The sequence below is a fragment of the Dipteris shenzhenensis genome, chromosome 4 (assembly GCF_047967505.1).
Source record: "Dipteris shenzhenensis isolate YYH24624 ecotype China chromosome 4, Dip_SZ_1.0, whole genome shotgun sequence".
Classification (NCBI taxonomy): Eukaryota; Viridiplantae; Streptophyta; class Polypodiopsida; order Gleicheniales; family Dipteridaceae; genus Dipteris; species Dipteris shenzhenensis.
The window spans coordinates 4,482,332-4,498,619 of NC_141599.1; the positions used below are offsets into that span (position 1 = coordinate 4,482,332).

Consider the following 16,288-nt stretch of genomic DNA (forward strand, 5'->3'; position numbering starts at 1 on the left):
TTGAGAACGAGTGAGCCCCCAACCTAGAGGATAGCCATCTCTCTCTCTCTCTCTCTCTCTCTCTCTCTCTCTCTCACACACACACACACACACACACACATACACACACATTTTGGTGAAACCACTGTATACATTAAGAAAATATTTTAGCAATGTGAATAGTCTCATAAAAAATCAGAAGCAGTGGAAAAACACCTCAAGACAAGAGATATCTAAATCATCTTGTTGACAAGGGGTGTGATTTTTTGGTGAGCTTTTTGTCACGAGCTTTTTTTTGATTTTCATGAATATTGTGAGCTTTTCATTCACCTGAGAGAGAGAGGGGGGGATGGGGGGGGTCATGGAGTGGGGTGGGTTGAAAGTTTGGGTTGTGGTTGCGGTTAAGAGGAGAGACGGGGGAAGGGGAGATAAAGGAAAGGGGGAGGGACGGGCACATGGGTAAGATGGCATGGAGAAGGGAGGGGAGGTGAGTTGGAACATATATTCGTTATCATAGTGGAGAACGTAGAGGGGGAACTTATAAGGTATGCAAAGAGGAGTGCAAGGAGGAGAGAGAGGATGAGGAATATGAAAGTTATGTTCATCTACTAAATGCAAAGGGGAAGGGAGAGCATGTGGGAAATTTGTTCATTTTCAAAGTGTATAATTTGAAAGGTTTGACCTCATATTTGGATTCCTCGTCGAATTCCGGTCATTTTGAGTACCAGCATGACCATATTCCAATAAAAATTGAAAAAATGGTGTTTTTGTCATGAATTCAGTTTTGGCTTGTTTTGGGCCTATTTTGAGTCTGCGTAGACTCAAAATAGGCCCAAAACAGGCCGAAATGACAAAAACGCCATTTTTTCAATTTTTATCGGAATATGGTCATGTTGGTACTCAAAATGATCAGAATTCGACGAGGAATCCAAATATGAGGTCAAAAGTTTCAAATTATACACTTTTAAAACGAACATATCTCCCATAGTTCCTCCCTTCTACTTTGAATATGGACATATATTCCACAATTTTTTGCCTCCTACTGCCACTCATATCCACCCCCCCCTTGTGCATAGTATACACTCTTCCACCCCTCCCACATGCTATGAAAATGAACATATCCTATATCCTCTCCTCCTCTTTCTAACCTCCCCATCTTTCTTATAACAAAAACATGTATGGATTTCTAAAAAAAGCTCGCAAAAACAAAGGAAATGGCAAAAAAGCTCACATTAAAAATCTCGCCAAAAGATTTTCCTGGCTGATAAGCATCATATAGAGATTGTCTCAATGATGCTCTGAAGAACTCCTATGGCTGAAGCAGACTTGATTTCTCTGCTTCCAAATTGTCCACAGTGCCCGAAATCCAACCCAATGAAAAAAGAGAGAGGATTGGGCTTGTATTGGAGCATATCTTCCAAATAGCCAAAAGAACTTGCCAAACTGATGGCCAGGAAACCTGAGTTGAAGGCAGTGAGAGATCCTATCAAGAAGAAGTATGGAATGAGGACAAAACCATAAAAGATGTGGGACAGTCTCAGCAGGATGGGAGCACCTCAAACAATGAGGAGCTGCAATTTTGCGTGTGGCCAAAGTGGCACCAATTGAAAAAACCCCCACTATACATCTCTAGAGAAACAATGTTTTTTTCCAGGGCAATTTACTTTTCCATATCAGTTTAAGATTGGACTTCCACCATGGAAGACACACACACACACTTTTTTTAATGGTGAAATCTTATATTTCTGTGTGTGAAACCCCTAAAAGAGGTAAAATCCCACCAATAAGTACAAAGGAAAAATTTACGAGTAAAGCCTCAGAGCAAAAGTCATGAGGCAGCCAAGTAAAAAGTTACAAGACAAATTGGAGGAGGATCGAACACAACATCCTCTAGTTTAAGATTGTTGCTTTGTAAAAAGAGATGCAGTGAAGAAACTGCACCGTCAATAAAAACCACCAGTTTTTTGCCCTTGTGATTCTTCTTAATATAAGCCCGGTGGCACCCGAAATTTTTGAATCACACACACACATACTTTTTTTTTTGTAATATCCAGTGCTGTATTTATATGCTCATAAATTTACAAGATGGGAAGTCTCCAAAATAGAGAGTATCCCAAAGATCAAAAACATAAAAAGAAAAGCTCTATGCAAGAAGCATCTATATCACCCTCATGGCAGGCATCATATAAGGATTGCCGCAATGAGGCTCGGAAAGATTCATATGACCTGTGAATCCGCCGACCTAAGTATGCCAAATTATGCTCACTCCAGATTGTCGAAAGAGCCCAATATCTCACCCAAGAGAGAAATAGTGAGTATTGAGACAAAGACCTCATAAATCTGCCAAACAGCCAGAAATGTTTCCCAAATTTGTGACTCGGGAAACGGAGTCGAAGATGATTTGAAATTCTTCCGAGGAGGTTTCTAGAACACTGGCAGTGCCAAAGCAAATTAGGGACAGTCTCTGAAGGAGCCTGACATCGTAAACATGTGGATGGTGCAATGCGACGTTTGGCAAGTGTGACTCCCACTAACAATGTGCCTATCATGCATCTCCAAAGAAAAAGTCTTTGTTTCAAAGGCATTTTACACTTCCATAATATCTGGAGATTCTTCCGCCACCATGAGAGGGGCTTCTTGATATGCCATAGAGTATTAGCATATTGCTGAATCCATGGAGCAGGCTAAAGAAGCCTGTAGGCTTTGATGGAGGTCAAGGCAGGTAGAGGAACAGGATGAGAGCATGTACCAGAGGGTTGCAATTGCCAATCCATAAGCCTGTCTGTGTCAGCCACAGGGGGAACAGCCACACACACACACACACACACACACACACACACTCATAGGTACACACTCTCACATGCATAGGCATGCGTGCGCGTGCACACAGAGGTATTAGCTCATCAAAAATGTGTGGGAGGGGTTGATTGTGATGATCTATTGCCCCTCTTAGGAGAACTATATTGACATTCACATGAAGGAACTCTCACAAGGCTATAGCTCTCTACAATACTTGGTCATTAATGGGGAGGTTTGAAGGATAATGTCCAAGTTTGCATTGCATTAACATGCATTGTCTCATCATTTTGAGTTGTGATGGTGCATCTTTGAATTAATGGTTGGACATTATTTCTATATCACTTGCGTTTTCTGGGCATATGCAAAATTGCCTTTTAAGGGCTGATGTGGCACCTATCAACATATGATGCATCCTAGACTAGGATTTGGACTTCAGCTTATTATATAAGCTTGAAGTCTTTGTTTGTTGCTCATTCTAGCATTTTTGACTTTCGCATTTTGTACGATATTCTTGCCTCTAAAGTTGTGCGCATAGGATTTTAGGGCTTCACAGTTCATGCGCTAAACTCTAATAGGCAGAACCAGTTACAAACCCAGCCTAAAAATGCCATTTCCAAAAGAAGACACCTTCCAAAGTAATGAATCTCTAAAGTTGTCCCCATTAGCTACCTCCTCACGTGTTAATTTGTTACTACCACTAGCTCCTCCAAGATTGCTAGCTGCTTGGAGTTAGGTGCAAGCAATTCCTTGCATCAAACTTGCTCTCCTCAGTCACATGAGGCTAATCCCCTCTTCAGGTTTTCCCATGCGCATAGATGAAGTAAGGGTAATGGAAGGGTTTCTTACGCAAAGAGGATGTGGGCACAAGTTTGGGCTTGCAAAACATGATAAGCAACCTTTGTAAAGGGATGAAACTCCAAAAGATAATGGCATGGCACGCACGCTGAGTGCCACCATTGCACTTGTCATGGTCACCGTTGCTAAACAAACCTGTTTTGGCTACTTTTGATGCCATGAATTAGAAACCACAATCCAACGTCTGACCAGCTCTAACAATGCATATAAAGCTTCGTAGTTTGGTATGCCACATGTTTGTTTTGGTGCTTAGAATGCCCTAGCAACTTTTGACTCAATGCTTTTTAGTTTGGAATGTGTATGCTTTGAATAGGTCATATCTATTCGTGTTGTTGTTGCAGTGCCTGTAATAGTACCATCGACTGGTCAAGCTGCAAGTGCTATCTTTACATTTGGAACAGCGTTTGTGGTCCCATTCTACACGGTTATGATCCTTGCTCCACGTGCAGAATGGGTAAGCTTGTCTCTTTATCATTTTCAAGATTACAACAAAACTCTCGACCTTGACTATTTGAAATAATCTTTGCCCTTGCCTCTGTTTTCATGAGGCCCCAAATGTTCAATGAACTTGATGTTATTATGATCAAAAGTATCTAGAGCTCCTTGTTCTTTATCGTTTTTGGTTTGCATGCTAACATTTTTATGTTACATGTGAATGCATGGAAAAGAAAGGAAAGTAACTTTCAGGATTTGTAAAAAACATTTAGGCTTACGGAATTAATTGTACCTATTAATGCTTTCAAAACTTAAGGTGTCCATGTGAATGCATGAAAAAGAAAGGAAAAGTAGTTTTGAGCATTTGTAAAGAACATTCAGGCTTGTGAGATTGGATTGTACTTGCGACTGCCTTCAAAACTTAAGAGCGTGTCAACTCTCGCACCCCTAAGCACTGTAAAATGCAATCTTGAAATTGTTACTTGCTTCTTTAAGTCATATCAACTAATATGCAAGACATACATCCAAGGTTGCTTAGAAAGGAGATGCAAGGTGCAATTCACTAGTATTCTGCGATAGATTCTGTGGTTTTGTTGGCTTCAACTTAAATGGAGACACTATCCAGGTGAGGAGTGATGTAAACCGCCTTCCAAACACCACTTCATAAGGTGTGCGACCAATGCTCGAAGAATAGGTATCGTTCAAAATGGCCTGCACAAGTGGAAGAAACTGTTCCCACTTTTCCAGAGCATCATGGCAATATGATTTTAAAATATCAAACGCCATACCTTTATACTTTTCCGTCCCTCCATTCGATTGCGGATGGAACGCACTGGACATCTGCAGCTTAGTACCAAAATTATCAAATAGGGCTCGCCAAAAATGAGATGTGAATTCGGAATCCCTGTCGGATATGATGTTCGTTGGCAACCATCCAATGGGATACCAATACTTTATGAACAAACGAGCAACGCCTTCAGTGTTGACCGTCTGCTTGCAAGGAATAAGCATACAATATTTACTAAAGCGACAAACAATAGTAAGACATTGAGTGTTACACGTACCTGTGAATGCTGGAAGTGCTCCCACGAAGTCCATGCTTATGTCTTGGAAAGGACCGTCTGTTATTGGCAATGGCATAAGTAAGCCAGTTGCCTTCTTGTGGGAAGCCTTGACCTTTTGGCATATTTGACAATTTCGAACATAGCCATATACGTCCTTTCACATCTTTGGCCAATAGAAATACCGCTCTAACTCCAAAGTACCATTGATACCTCTATGACCACCGGTAAGGGCGTCGTGGGCATCATGAAGAAGTAACTGCCATTTGTCTTGAGTACACATAACCTTTTCTTATAGAAAAGCCAACCGTCCTCTACTGAGTAATGGCTTGGAGCAAGAGTCGTGCCTAACTGGAACCGGGTGCCAAACTCAGAACTGCTGCATATCATTGCATTGGAGCTGGAACCATATACGTCCTTTCAAACATAGCCATATATGTCCTTCCACATCTTTGGCCAATACAAATACTGCTCTAACTTCTCCAAAGTACCATTGATACCTCTATGGCCACTGGTAAGGGCATCGTGGGCATCATGAAGAAGTAACTGCCGTGTGTCTTGAGTACACATAACTTTTTCTTATAGAAAAGCCAACCGTCCTCTACTGAATAATGACCTGGAGCAAGAGTCGTGGCTAACTAGAACGGGGTGCCAAACTCAAAACTGCTGCATATCATTGCATTGGAGCTGGAACTGCTTACATCATTGCTTTGAAGCTGCTATGCCTTGACATTGACTTTGCTGTCAACACAGCTGTCTTTTGCACTAAGTTGCTGCAGGAAGTGTCACAAATTGGACCCATTGCATTGAAACTGCTGCCCATCACGCCATGGAATTGCTAAACATCATTCTTTTTCAGTTTCTATGCTTTCATTCCATAACCTTCTTTGATGTGTGAATAGGCTCTACATCTTAGGAGTACATGCTGCTCATTTTCCACCTCCCCTATGGGGCAGATTCCGCAAGTCCTTTCTTCTCTGGGGATACCGAGTCTTGCCCACGTGCCCCTCTCTACCTCTAAATCACGTGAGCTGGTCCTGATTTTGCAGATTAGATGCCTTATGAAATTTGACATGTTTTCACTGCAGTATTTTTACATGCCATAGTCGTTCCATTGAGAGAGAGAGAGAGAGAGTTTATTAACGTCTACGAAAGACCAGAGGGTCTACGAAAGTGGAAGAAACTAGATACAATAACCTCATAGTGGGACCACTAAAATTGGCAGCCCTACCCAAGGCTGATTCTTGCGACGAGAACAAAAGGTAGTACGTTGCGCTATCGCTGCGAGAGACACCCACAAAGGAGGAGCAAACCCCAAGGAGAATCCCTTGGCCGTCTATAAATCAGTCACCCGTCCGTAAGTGGTTGGATCTATGTATGTTGTCTGGGGGACAATGCTGCTGGATGGCTGAGGAGAGATAGGAGGAGATCTTCTGACAGTGGCTCAAGATGTGGCGAGGGTTAGCGTCGAGAGAGAAAGTCAGCGATAGAACGTTGTTGTCACTCTCCGTTTCTGGGTCCACTCCTCCTTTGTAGTCTAATAACAGACAAGGTTGCTTGACTCATTATCTCCTTTGTCCACCCTGTCAAAGTCCTGACTATGCCCATATAGTGCCCTGCCTGGACTGCGTAGATAATGGTTTGACTATACCCAATATCAAGTAGGTGTCTGAAGTCCGGCACGTGGTATAATATCGAAGGATTTACAAAAATCCACAAAGCAACTATAAGCCCTCTGCTTTAGTGCTCGGGCCTCCTCAATGACAGCACTTAATGTAAAGATGTTTTCCAATCGAGCATGATCTGTTCGGAAACGTCTTTGCCCCCTCATTGTGTGTCCCGCACAGTCTGCCTCTCTGGTAACATGAGTCTCGAGTGCTGCTGCATAAATCTTGGACATGACATGGAGTCTCGATTGCTGTTGCAAAAGTCTTGGACATGACATATCCAATCATGATGGCTCTGTAGTTTTTCGAAATATTCCGGACCTTGTTGAGAGAGAGAGAGAGAGAGAGAGAGAGAGAGAGAGAGAGAGAAAGAAAGGTGTATTAACTTCTTTAGGAGACCTCGCGAGTCTATGAGACGAGATACAAGATATATGTAACCCATACAAGCCACTGTGGGCTGAAACAAAGGGCTCACTAAGGTCCTTGCTGAGTGCTAAGTGCTAAGAATGCAAGAAAAAAGCCCAATCACTCAAACCACCTCACTGTGTGTGCAAACCAGCATTTGTGGTCCCCTGCAGCTGTGTATGGCGAGACAATCTTGGCCGGTGACCCCTCAAAAGTAAACTGCTCGTGATGAATAGTGACCTGAGATGTATTGAAGATCATAACCGATATATATATATATATATATATATAGAGAGAGAGAGAGAGAGAGAGAGAGAGAGAGAGTCTATTAATGTCCACGGGAGACCAACATATTTATGGGACAGCACAAAACCAACTAATACATCAGCTTAGGGAGGGCACATGGCAGCTCCCCATAGAGTGCAAAAGCAGCTCTATTTATTTAGAGTAGCTACATCTAATAAAACATATTTTGGCCATACATCAGTTTAAGACTGAGAGTCTTTTGGTTTGGATTTGAATTCTTTGATAATTGCCATGCCTTCACAGTAGACTGCCCATTTTCCATTCTTCCTTGCAGCTCTAACCTTGGCTAATTCAGTCGGTTTGTTCTTCAGTTGAGCTGGTGTGAGCTCCTCAGCTATTCATACCTTTGTCCCTTTCAGCCTATGTGATTGGCAGAGAATCTTGGTTCGTAGTTTACGTGACTTGAGAGTGATGATTGCATGTCCTTTGGAATGTTTGATGTTAGTTGCTACCTCTTCATCATCATCATCTTCATCATCATCCTTGCATTCAATGTTGGGCATGGCTGCTTTGACCTGTGCTACGAAAAGAGTCCTCATCCTCTTACCAATTTTCAGGAAGTCGTCCTATCCGAATCTTCAATGCGTTTTCACATTTGGCTTCATGCTCCTTAATCTCTTCTTGAACGTCAGTTTTACTTGCATTTGTCTCAACTTCCACACTAATTCCTTCTTGATTGTCTGTACTTCAGTGTGAATGAAGTCTTTAACTGTGGAGACTAGTTGAGGAGTGGGTAGGGAAGCCGTACATGCCTTCACAACTTCCTCTATGATTGCCTGCTTGCGAGGCCCTTCAAAAAACTGATTTTAAGCTGTCACAGCTGCCAATTGCATCTCTAAGTCACGAACCTCCTGCTGTAAATAAAAAATCTGCTCATGGTGACCAATGATAGGCCGATTTAAACCTCCTTTATTATATGTATGTGCATATGGGGAAGGCATTGTAGCAGCAACTGTGGAGTACTGTATAGTTGGAGTCGCTGGTGTATAGAGGGGGGGTGGGGATTTGGATTTCAAGGAGAGGCTAGGCCACTCCATACTGGCCATATCTTCAGGACCCCAAGCTATGGCCAGGGGTTTCAGCCATATTCAGGGTTAGTTCGCTGCCACTGGCGCTGCTGTGTCGAATTGCTAGGTGGATTGCTGAAAGGCTAGGTAGAGTGCTGAGAGGCTAGGCCGGGGGCTGTGAGAGAGAGAGAGAGAGAGAGAGAGATGATATGCTTGTAACTAATTTTCCTGTGCTAAATGTCTAGTAGAATAAGTGATCCTTGTTATTTGATTATTACCCATCAATACAGTCCTTTAAGTTATAAATCCTGCATGCCCTCCCCCCAGTACCATTCATTGTTCACTAGTCCCAAGAATTTTGCCATTCAGTCCTAGATTCAGTCTAGTTTAATATCAGGGGCTTCTTTCTTCGCCATTTCAAAATTGAGCAAGTTGGGGCAGGGATCTGCTGCATAAGGGTGTGCATAAGGGCAAGTCAGGGAAGGGATGCGTGTGCGTGTGCGAGCGGAGAGAGAGAGAGAGAGAGAGAGAGAGAGAGAGAGAGAGAGAGAATATAAGTTAGAAGAGGGTAATTTTAAATGATCACCTTTGCAGTTTCTCAACTGTTTGAGTTGCTGAACAGACAAGGAAGCTTGTTGAAAGTGACATTCCATATGTGGTGCTTGGGGTTCTATATCTGTACCTGTTGTCTCTTTCCTGGACATCTGAGACTCTACAGTTAATGTTTGCAAGCAAGTATTGGCTTCCTGAGGTATGCAGAAGCATATATTGCCTAGGATAGCTTTTATGCGGATACCAAAATTGGGTGGTGCAAGTGCTGTTCATCGTTTCAGACGATTGATATAAAATGTGAGAATTTTCAGCTTCATGGTATTACCAAAATGTTTTCGAGCACTGTGACGGTGGCTTCGGCATGGATTCATCTACTGGCAGTTGACCTCTTTGCTGGAAGGTGATTTTTTAACGTATCCCATGTAACTTGCAGCAGTACTTGTTGATTCTATCATGAGTTTACAGGACAAAAGGCATTTGGAAATGCAACACGACAGTGTTTGCAAAAGAGCCCATAAGATGTATAGGTCTTTATTCACCTTGTCTTGGTTCAATTGGCAGAATAATGGTGATCTTTTGCCCTTGTGTATCTGGCAATTGTGTGACCTCGTCCAGAAAAAGTTCTACTTAACACAAATCTGATATGTGATCAAATTTAATTGCCTACTTAACAAGTTTGTATCAAGCATGCACGTTTCACTGAATACACCAGTCTTGAATGTGTCACAGGCAGGTTTTCCTTGATGGTTTGCAGCATGCTGTTGAGACACGTCATTCGCTGGCTCTGTGTCTTCTGTTCTGCCCAATTGGAATCCTCTCGCATTTTATCACCAAGGTAAAGAGTTCCTCAAGATACATCATTTTCTAGTAAAAATCACCCATACATTTACAACTTCCAAAATATCATTCGTTATAATATCTGTGGAGGCAACATGGCGGGAGAAAACAAATTGCTCACAACAATATCCTATGTAGGTGGTGATGCGATTGTGTCGAAGAGTGAACAATGAGGAAGAATCTGATGTGGCTAGGCTTTATTCTTGAACCCCTCTGGTCGTTTATATTTTCCAGTTTGTATCATTAAACCCAGCTTCTTGTTGCTGACAATTCGGACTTTGGTTTGACCTCTTATTTCACAGTGTAGTACTTGTTTCATGAGATAGCATGTGCACTAGCAAGAATGAAGCTTTGTAATCACAAGATTGCCTTGATAAAAGCTTGCATTTTAAGGCATGTTTTCTTTTACACATCTCAGGATGCTTTGTTCACAATTGATGTCAGGGGAGACTCCCATGTGCATACCCTGACGCTCTGTAGTTCTACATATCCATTTGTGTCTTGAAAAGATGATACTCGTTTGAGCTCGCTCATAAAGTGAACTTCCTGGGCATTACAGCAAGGCTAATTTGTGCTTTCGACAGAATTCACCTTTTAAAGAGCATATTATAATTTCTTCGGCTGTTTCCAGATATAAAAAAACTAGTGCTTTGCATTCAAGTGGATGGGTATATACTCTCAAAATATTCATATTCGAAACAAGCAAATAGAAGGAAATCTAATTTCGAGTGGATGGGTATATACTCTAAAAATATTCATATTCATTTCTTCGCCTGTTTCCAGATATAAAAAAACTAGTGCTTTGCATTCAAGTGGATGGGTATATACTCTAAGAATATTCATATTCATACAAGCAAATAGAAGGAAATCTAATTTCGCAAATGGCAGTTGTCATTTAGAAAAATACGTACAATGCATGATTACAAGAAACATATATCCATGCATGTATGTCAACTTCAATTAGATACAACAGGTACGATTGCAGCTGGCTTTTTCATCTCCTTAATTTGGGCCTATCACTCTGAACATCACCCGATCAGAGTCAATATGCGTAGCTCATCCATGTGAATTGATAGCTCTGAACTAGAGCATCCATATCTCCTTGCTAGACGATACCATTTGATGGAGCATATTGACGGGGCTCTATGGTATCATTTACCTTCTTGATACGAAAATGACGAATGAAGAAGAGGGTACAGGACATGTAAAATTATTTGTTTAGAACACCTAACATATGACTGTTTCACCAATAAGTTTTAGGTTCATATCAATGACTTTTATCTCGTTGAAATTGGCATGCCCATCGCATGACTTACATCTGAAGATTCGGATGGACACTTGTGCCTGTTTATCCGAAGCAATGAGGATGCACCACCCCAGCCCGCAACCAGCAACACTAGCATCAGCCATGACCTCTTCATCAAATCACCAAAGCTCCTAAAAAGTAAAGGATGGTGATCCCAATAGAACAACAAACTGAGGAGTAAGTAAAATGCAAGACCAGAAGCTAGAAAGCAATGCAAGCACCTACAATGAAGTAACTAGAGCAATAATCACCACTACCAACGACTGCGCCAACACCAACTCCTTGATTGATGTAAAAAAAGATTGCAAGAGGAAGGGCTTACCTAGAACCCTAGGATGAGGAGCAAGAAGCACAAGCTAGGTGCTGTAGGGGCCACAATCAAGAATTTTTCCATTTGACATGCTAATGTTTGCGCCACCAAATTTGGACAAAATGAATTGTATGAAGTATAGGTGATTAGGGGCCTCCTTTGGGCTATTTCGGCTCCATTTTGGGCTCTTCTAGCTCCGGGTTCCCACATAAGTTCTTAACATGTCCAGAATAGTACTATTTGTGACTTCAATTTTTCCATTCGATTCTGGATGAAAAGCTGATGAGAAATCTATCTTAGTGGTGCCTAGATTATGAAATAATGCAATCCAAAAATTACTGCAAAACTTTGAATCTCGATCAGACACTATAATCTTTGGCAAGCCATGATGAATAAAGATATGCTTGATGAATAAATATGTAGCTTGCTGAGTTGTTAAAATCTTCTTGCATGGGATGAAATAAGATTGCTTACTCAAGTGATCTCTATCATCCATATCATATCATTTTGATTCGTTGTAGTAGGAAAACTTGTTATGAAATCCATGGATATTTGTTCCTAGGGTTGCGTAGGAATAGGAAAAGGCATTAGCAATCCAAGGGTCTTTCCTTTGTAACTCTTGATCTTCTGACAAGTGATGCATTTAGCTATAAACTTAGCCACATCTTTTCTTATAGTAGGCCAATGAAATTCTCTTGCTATCACTTGTTAAGTGGCAGTCACTCCCCTATGTCCCATACATGGTGGTTGGTGCATTTCTTCCATTACAATTTGTCTAAAGGGTCGAGTGATGCACAATTTCTTTTGATAAAAGAGGTATCCATCATTGCATGAAAAGTCCAACATAGGATTCCAATTATTATTCTCTAATTTGTTCTGCACCCACCAAAACTTGTGTGGCTCTTTGTTTCTCTCTCTCCCTCTTCCGTTCTTGCTTCCATTGAGAGCACTCTAAATTGGTATCAGAGCCCGGGTGATCTAGTTGAGCATGCATGAATGCTTGAAGCTCAGCAGCTCTGTGGGAGGAAGGAGAAGCTCTGTGGGAAGCTTTGTGGGTGACTTTACTTGCATCCGAGTGTGTAGAGACCTTCGAGGAACCTTTGGAAAAGTCACTTTGGTTTTGCGAAGTGGTTTTGAGAGCATGGAGCTTGGAAACACCTTCATTCTTGAATCTGGGATCATTTCATTGGATTTTTGAACCACTGTGTCAGTTTCTGCGTTTTTCTGTCCGGGTGTTGGAACTCAAGTTTGGAGCAACCATTTGCACATCTGCCAGTTCTGGTGGACTCAAGAGGTCCTAAAACTTCTATGTTGCTCATCATTCGCACTCCGGTGGAGTTTACAAATAGCTCTGTTTCCAAAAACGTTTTTTAGTCTGTGTGTTGGACCCAGTGATTGAGACCACGGTTTTCAAAACCATCTGTCCCATTGCATTTCGGACGCCCAAAAACCCCTACCTATTAGTTCTTATGTGATTTGGTGGAGGATTTTTAGAGTTATAGATCTCTGTGTATTCGATTTCGTCTCTCTGTTATGCATTTTTCATTCTAAGGTTTTGAAACCTTAGATTTATGCCACATGGCAGTGGATAAGTGTTGACTCCCATTTCTCACTCATCGGTTGGGATTTTGGATTTCCGGCAGAAGAGAGATATTTGCAAATTTTCTTGCTGAGTCCGATTATGCAATGGCGCCCATGTTTTAAGGCATCTCAGGTTCTATTTTCAGTAGCGGTCATTACCGTGGGACTATGATTTCTTGAGCATACCTTATGCAAATCACTTTGGTTGCAGTTTGAGCAATGTGCGCTCATTCGTGGTGTGCATTGGGTTGCAGTGGATGATTTATAAGCCACTTCGATGCATTGTGGTCCTTATTGGATGCACTGATAGGCCCAAATTGCCATGTGGGATGCTACTTTTATGGACGCTTTGCATATGGATGCTATTTTATGCTGAGGGACAGCTTTGACACATTGCAGGTGATGCACTAATAGTGCTATCCTCTCTTGGATGAGATATTACTAATGCATATGCCAGTGGACGGTGTTTATACTTGAGTCGTTTGGCACTTATTGGCATTTTGGATTGCCATTGCAGTTGGCATTTTCTTTTGGGCCAGATTTGCTCATATGGATGCATAGTATATGCACATGAGTCAGATGCTTTGAGACATGAGTTTTGGTGATATTTCACTCTATTGTGGCATACACATTTTTGCTTCATTTGCATCATGGCATCCTCTTCCATGTCTGAAAAGGAGTTTTTCAGTATTAAAAAGTTTGATGGGACAAACTTTCCTTTATGGAAAAAACAAATAAGGTATGTGCTTATTCAAAAGAAGCAGATTAAACCCTTGGTAGGGATTGAAGCTAAGCCTGCAAATATGTCTGAGGATGATTGGAATGAGTTGGATGCATTAGCAAAATCTACTATCAGACTTCATCTTGCAGAGTTAGTTTATTTCACAGTAGTAAATGAGCAGACTACGGAAGATTTATGGAAGAAACTGTGTGCCACTTATGAAAAGGAAACTGCCTCTAATAAAGTTTACCTCATGAAAAGGTTGTTTGAGCTACAGATGAAGGAAGGGGTCTCCATTGCTTCTCACTTGAATGAATTCGATATTATTTTCAGCCAGCTTTAGGCTCAGAAGATGAATTTTGATGCAGAGACTAAGGCAATATTTCTCTTATGTTCATTGCCATTCTCATGGGATACCTTCCGTACAGCTGTCAGTAACTCTGCACCTAGTGGAGTACTGAAATTTGATGATGTTGTGGGTAGCTTGTTGGCTGAGGAGATTAGACGGAAGTCTATGGATGGCAACAAGCAGGATGCAGCCTTAAATGTGCAAAGGGGCAGATCACAATTTAGGGGGAAGTCCCAAGAAAGAGGGAAGTCTCATAGCAAATCCAGGGGATGGAACATTGAGTGTTACCACTGTGGCAAGAAGGGCCATATAAAAAATGATTGCTACAAGCTGAAAAGAGAGCAAAAGGATAAGAAAAAGAATGCAAATTGGGGTGCAAATCAAAAGGAAGAGAGTCCAAGGGAGGACAAAGGAAAAGTGAAGATCGAGGAGATCAATGCAGTCACACATGATAGTGACAATGACGTTCTCTTCATGTCTAGTTTATCTGCAGAGTTGCTTACCACTTCAGATGATGCATATTCCTAGGATCGGATTTTGGATTCTGGTGCTTCATTCCATGTTACTCCCCATAGGGAATGGTTCTCCACTTATGATAGTGGAAAGACAGGTTGTGTGCATCTTGGAAATGACTATGCATGTGACATAGTGGGAGCAGGTGACATAAAGTTTTCTTTTGCAAATGGGTCTGCATTTGTTTTGAAACATGTGAGACATGTGCCTAAGTTGACGAAGAGTCTTATTTCAGTGGGTTAGCTAGATGATGCTGGTTTTCACACCACTTTTGGCTTTCTAAGTTGGAAAATTCAGAAGGGCTCTATGCTTTTGGCCAGGGGTGCCAAGTGTGGGAATTTGTATCCCTTACATGTATCAGGGGTATTTGATCATGTTGTTGCAATAACCAAGCAGCCAAGCACTTCTTTGTGGCATTGCAGGTTGGGGCACATGAGCCAGAATGGAATGAAACTCTTATGCCATTTGGGTTATGTACTGCATTTGAGTTTCTCTGATTTTGAAATTTGTGAGCACTGTCTCTATGAGAAGCAGACTAAATCAGCCCATAAAAGAAGGGGAAAGAAAGAGTTTCAAAAGCTTGATTTGGTGCATTCAGACGTATGTGGTCCCATTCCTACATGGTCATTAGGCGGGGCTGAATACTATGTGACATTCATTGATGATGCAACTAGGAAAGTGTGGGCTTATGCTATAGCTCGGAAGAGTGATGTGTTCCAGGTATTTCATAAATGGCTGGCCTTGGTTGAGAATTAGTCAGGTAGAACGCTTAAATGCCTACGGACTGACAATGGTGGAGAGTATCTCTCTCATGACTTTCAGCATTTCTATGATGCACGTGGGATTAAGAGGGAGCTCACATCCCCTCGTACTCTAGAGCAAAATCCAGTTGCAGAAAAGATGAACTATACCATTCAAGAATGGTTGCAATGCATGCTTTCCAATGCAAGTCTTTCTGGTGGTTTTTGGGCTGAGGCAATGAAGACTGCAGTGCATGTGATCAATAGATCACATAGTAAGAGTTTGGATGGTGGTATTCCTAAAGAGGCATGGAGTGGCAAGAAGCCCTTTTACTCTCATTTGCATATATTTGGGTGTGAGGCATATGCACATGTGCCAAAAGAGCTTCGAAAGAAGCTAGATCCTAAGTCTAGGAAATGCATCTTTCTGGGTTATGGTGAAAGTGGAGAGATGGGCTATTGTCTCTGGGATCTAGAAGCAAAGAAGATCATACGCAGCCATGATGTAGTCTTCAATGAGAAGAAGATGCATAAGGCACCCATGAGGGATGTGGAAATGAGGAGAATCACTTTCTAGGATGTGAATCCACCTGCATATGTTGATAGACAGCAAGCTGTCCATGCATCAAATGTGCAAGAAATGGTACCACCAAGTACTCCCATAGGTATACAATCAAGGGTAGATGATGGATCATCTATTGGTCGAAATGATGAGCCAAATGTGGCTGATATGCAGGTGGGACAGCAAGCTAAAATGCCCTTGAGAAGATCATCTAGAGTGTCTAGACCGCCTGATAGGTTTGTTCCAGGGGTAGACTATGTGATGCTTATTGATTGCGGGGAGCCTTCTTGCTACAGAGAGGCT

General features: G+C 41.8%; 1 protein-coding gene across 5 annotated transcripts in view; it reads left to right on the top strand.

Moving 5' to 3' along the window:
* Positions 1-10,465, top strand: part of ABA4 (abscisic acid (aba)-deficient 4) — a 38,001-nt gene extending 27,536 nt beyond the window's left edge. For all 5 annotated transcript variants that reach the window (XM_087374109.1, XM_087374107.1, XM_087374110.1 and 2 more), the window contains 5 exons: positions 3,975-4,087; positions 9,137-9,265; positions 9,378-9,466; positions 9,796-9,901; positions 10,042-10,465. In XM_087374109.1, coding sequence (XP_087230235.1) covers positions 3,975-4,087; positions 9,137-9,265; positions 9,378-9,466; positions 9,796-9,901; positions 10,042-10,110 — 506 coding nt within the window. In that variant the 3' untranslated portion in view covers positions 10,111-10,465. The remainder of the gene's footprint in view (positions 1-3,974; positions 4,088-9,136; positions 9,266-9,377; positions 9,467-9,795; positions 9,902-10,041) is intronic.
* The last annotated feature ends 5,823 nt before the right edge of the window (positions 10,466-16,288 follow it).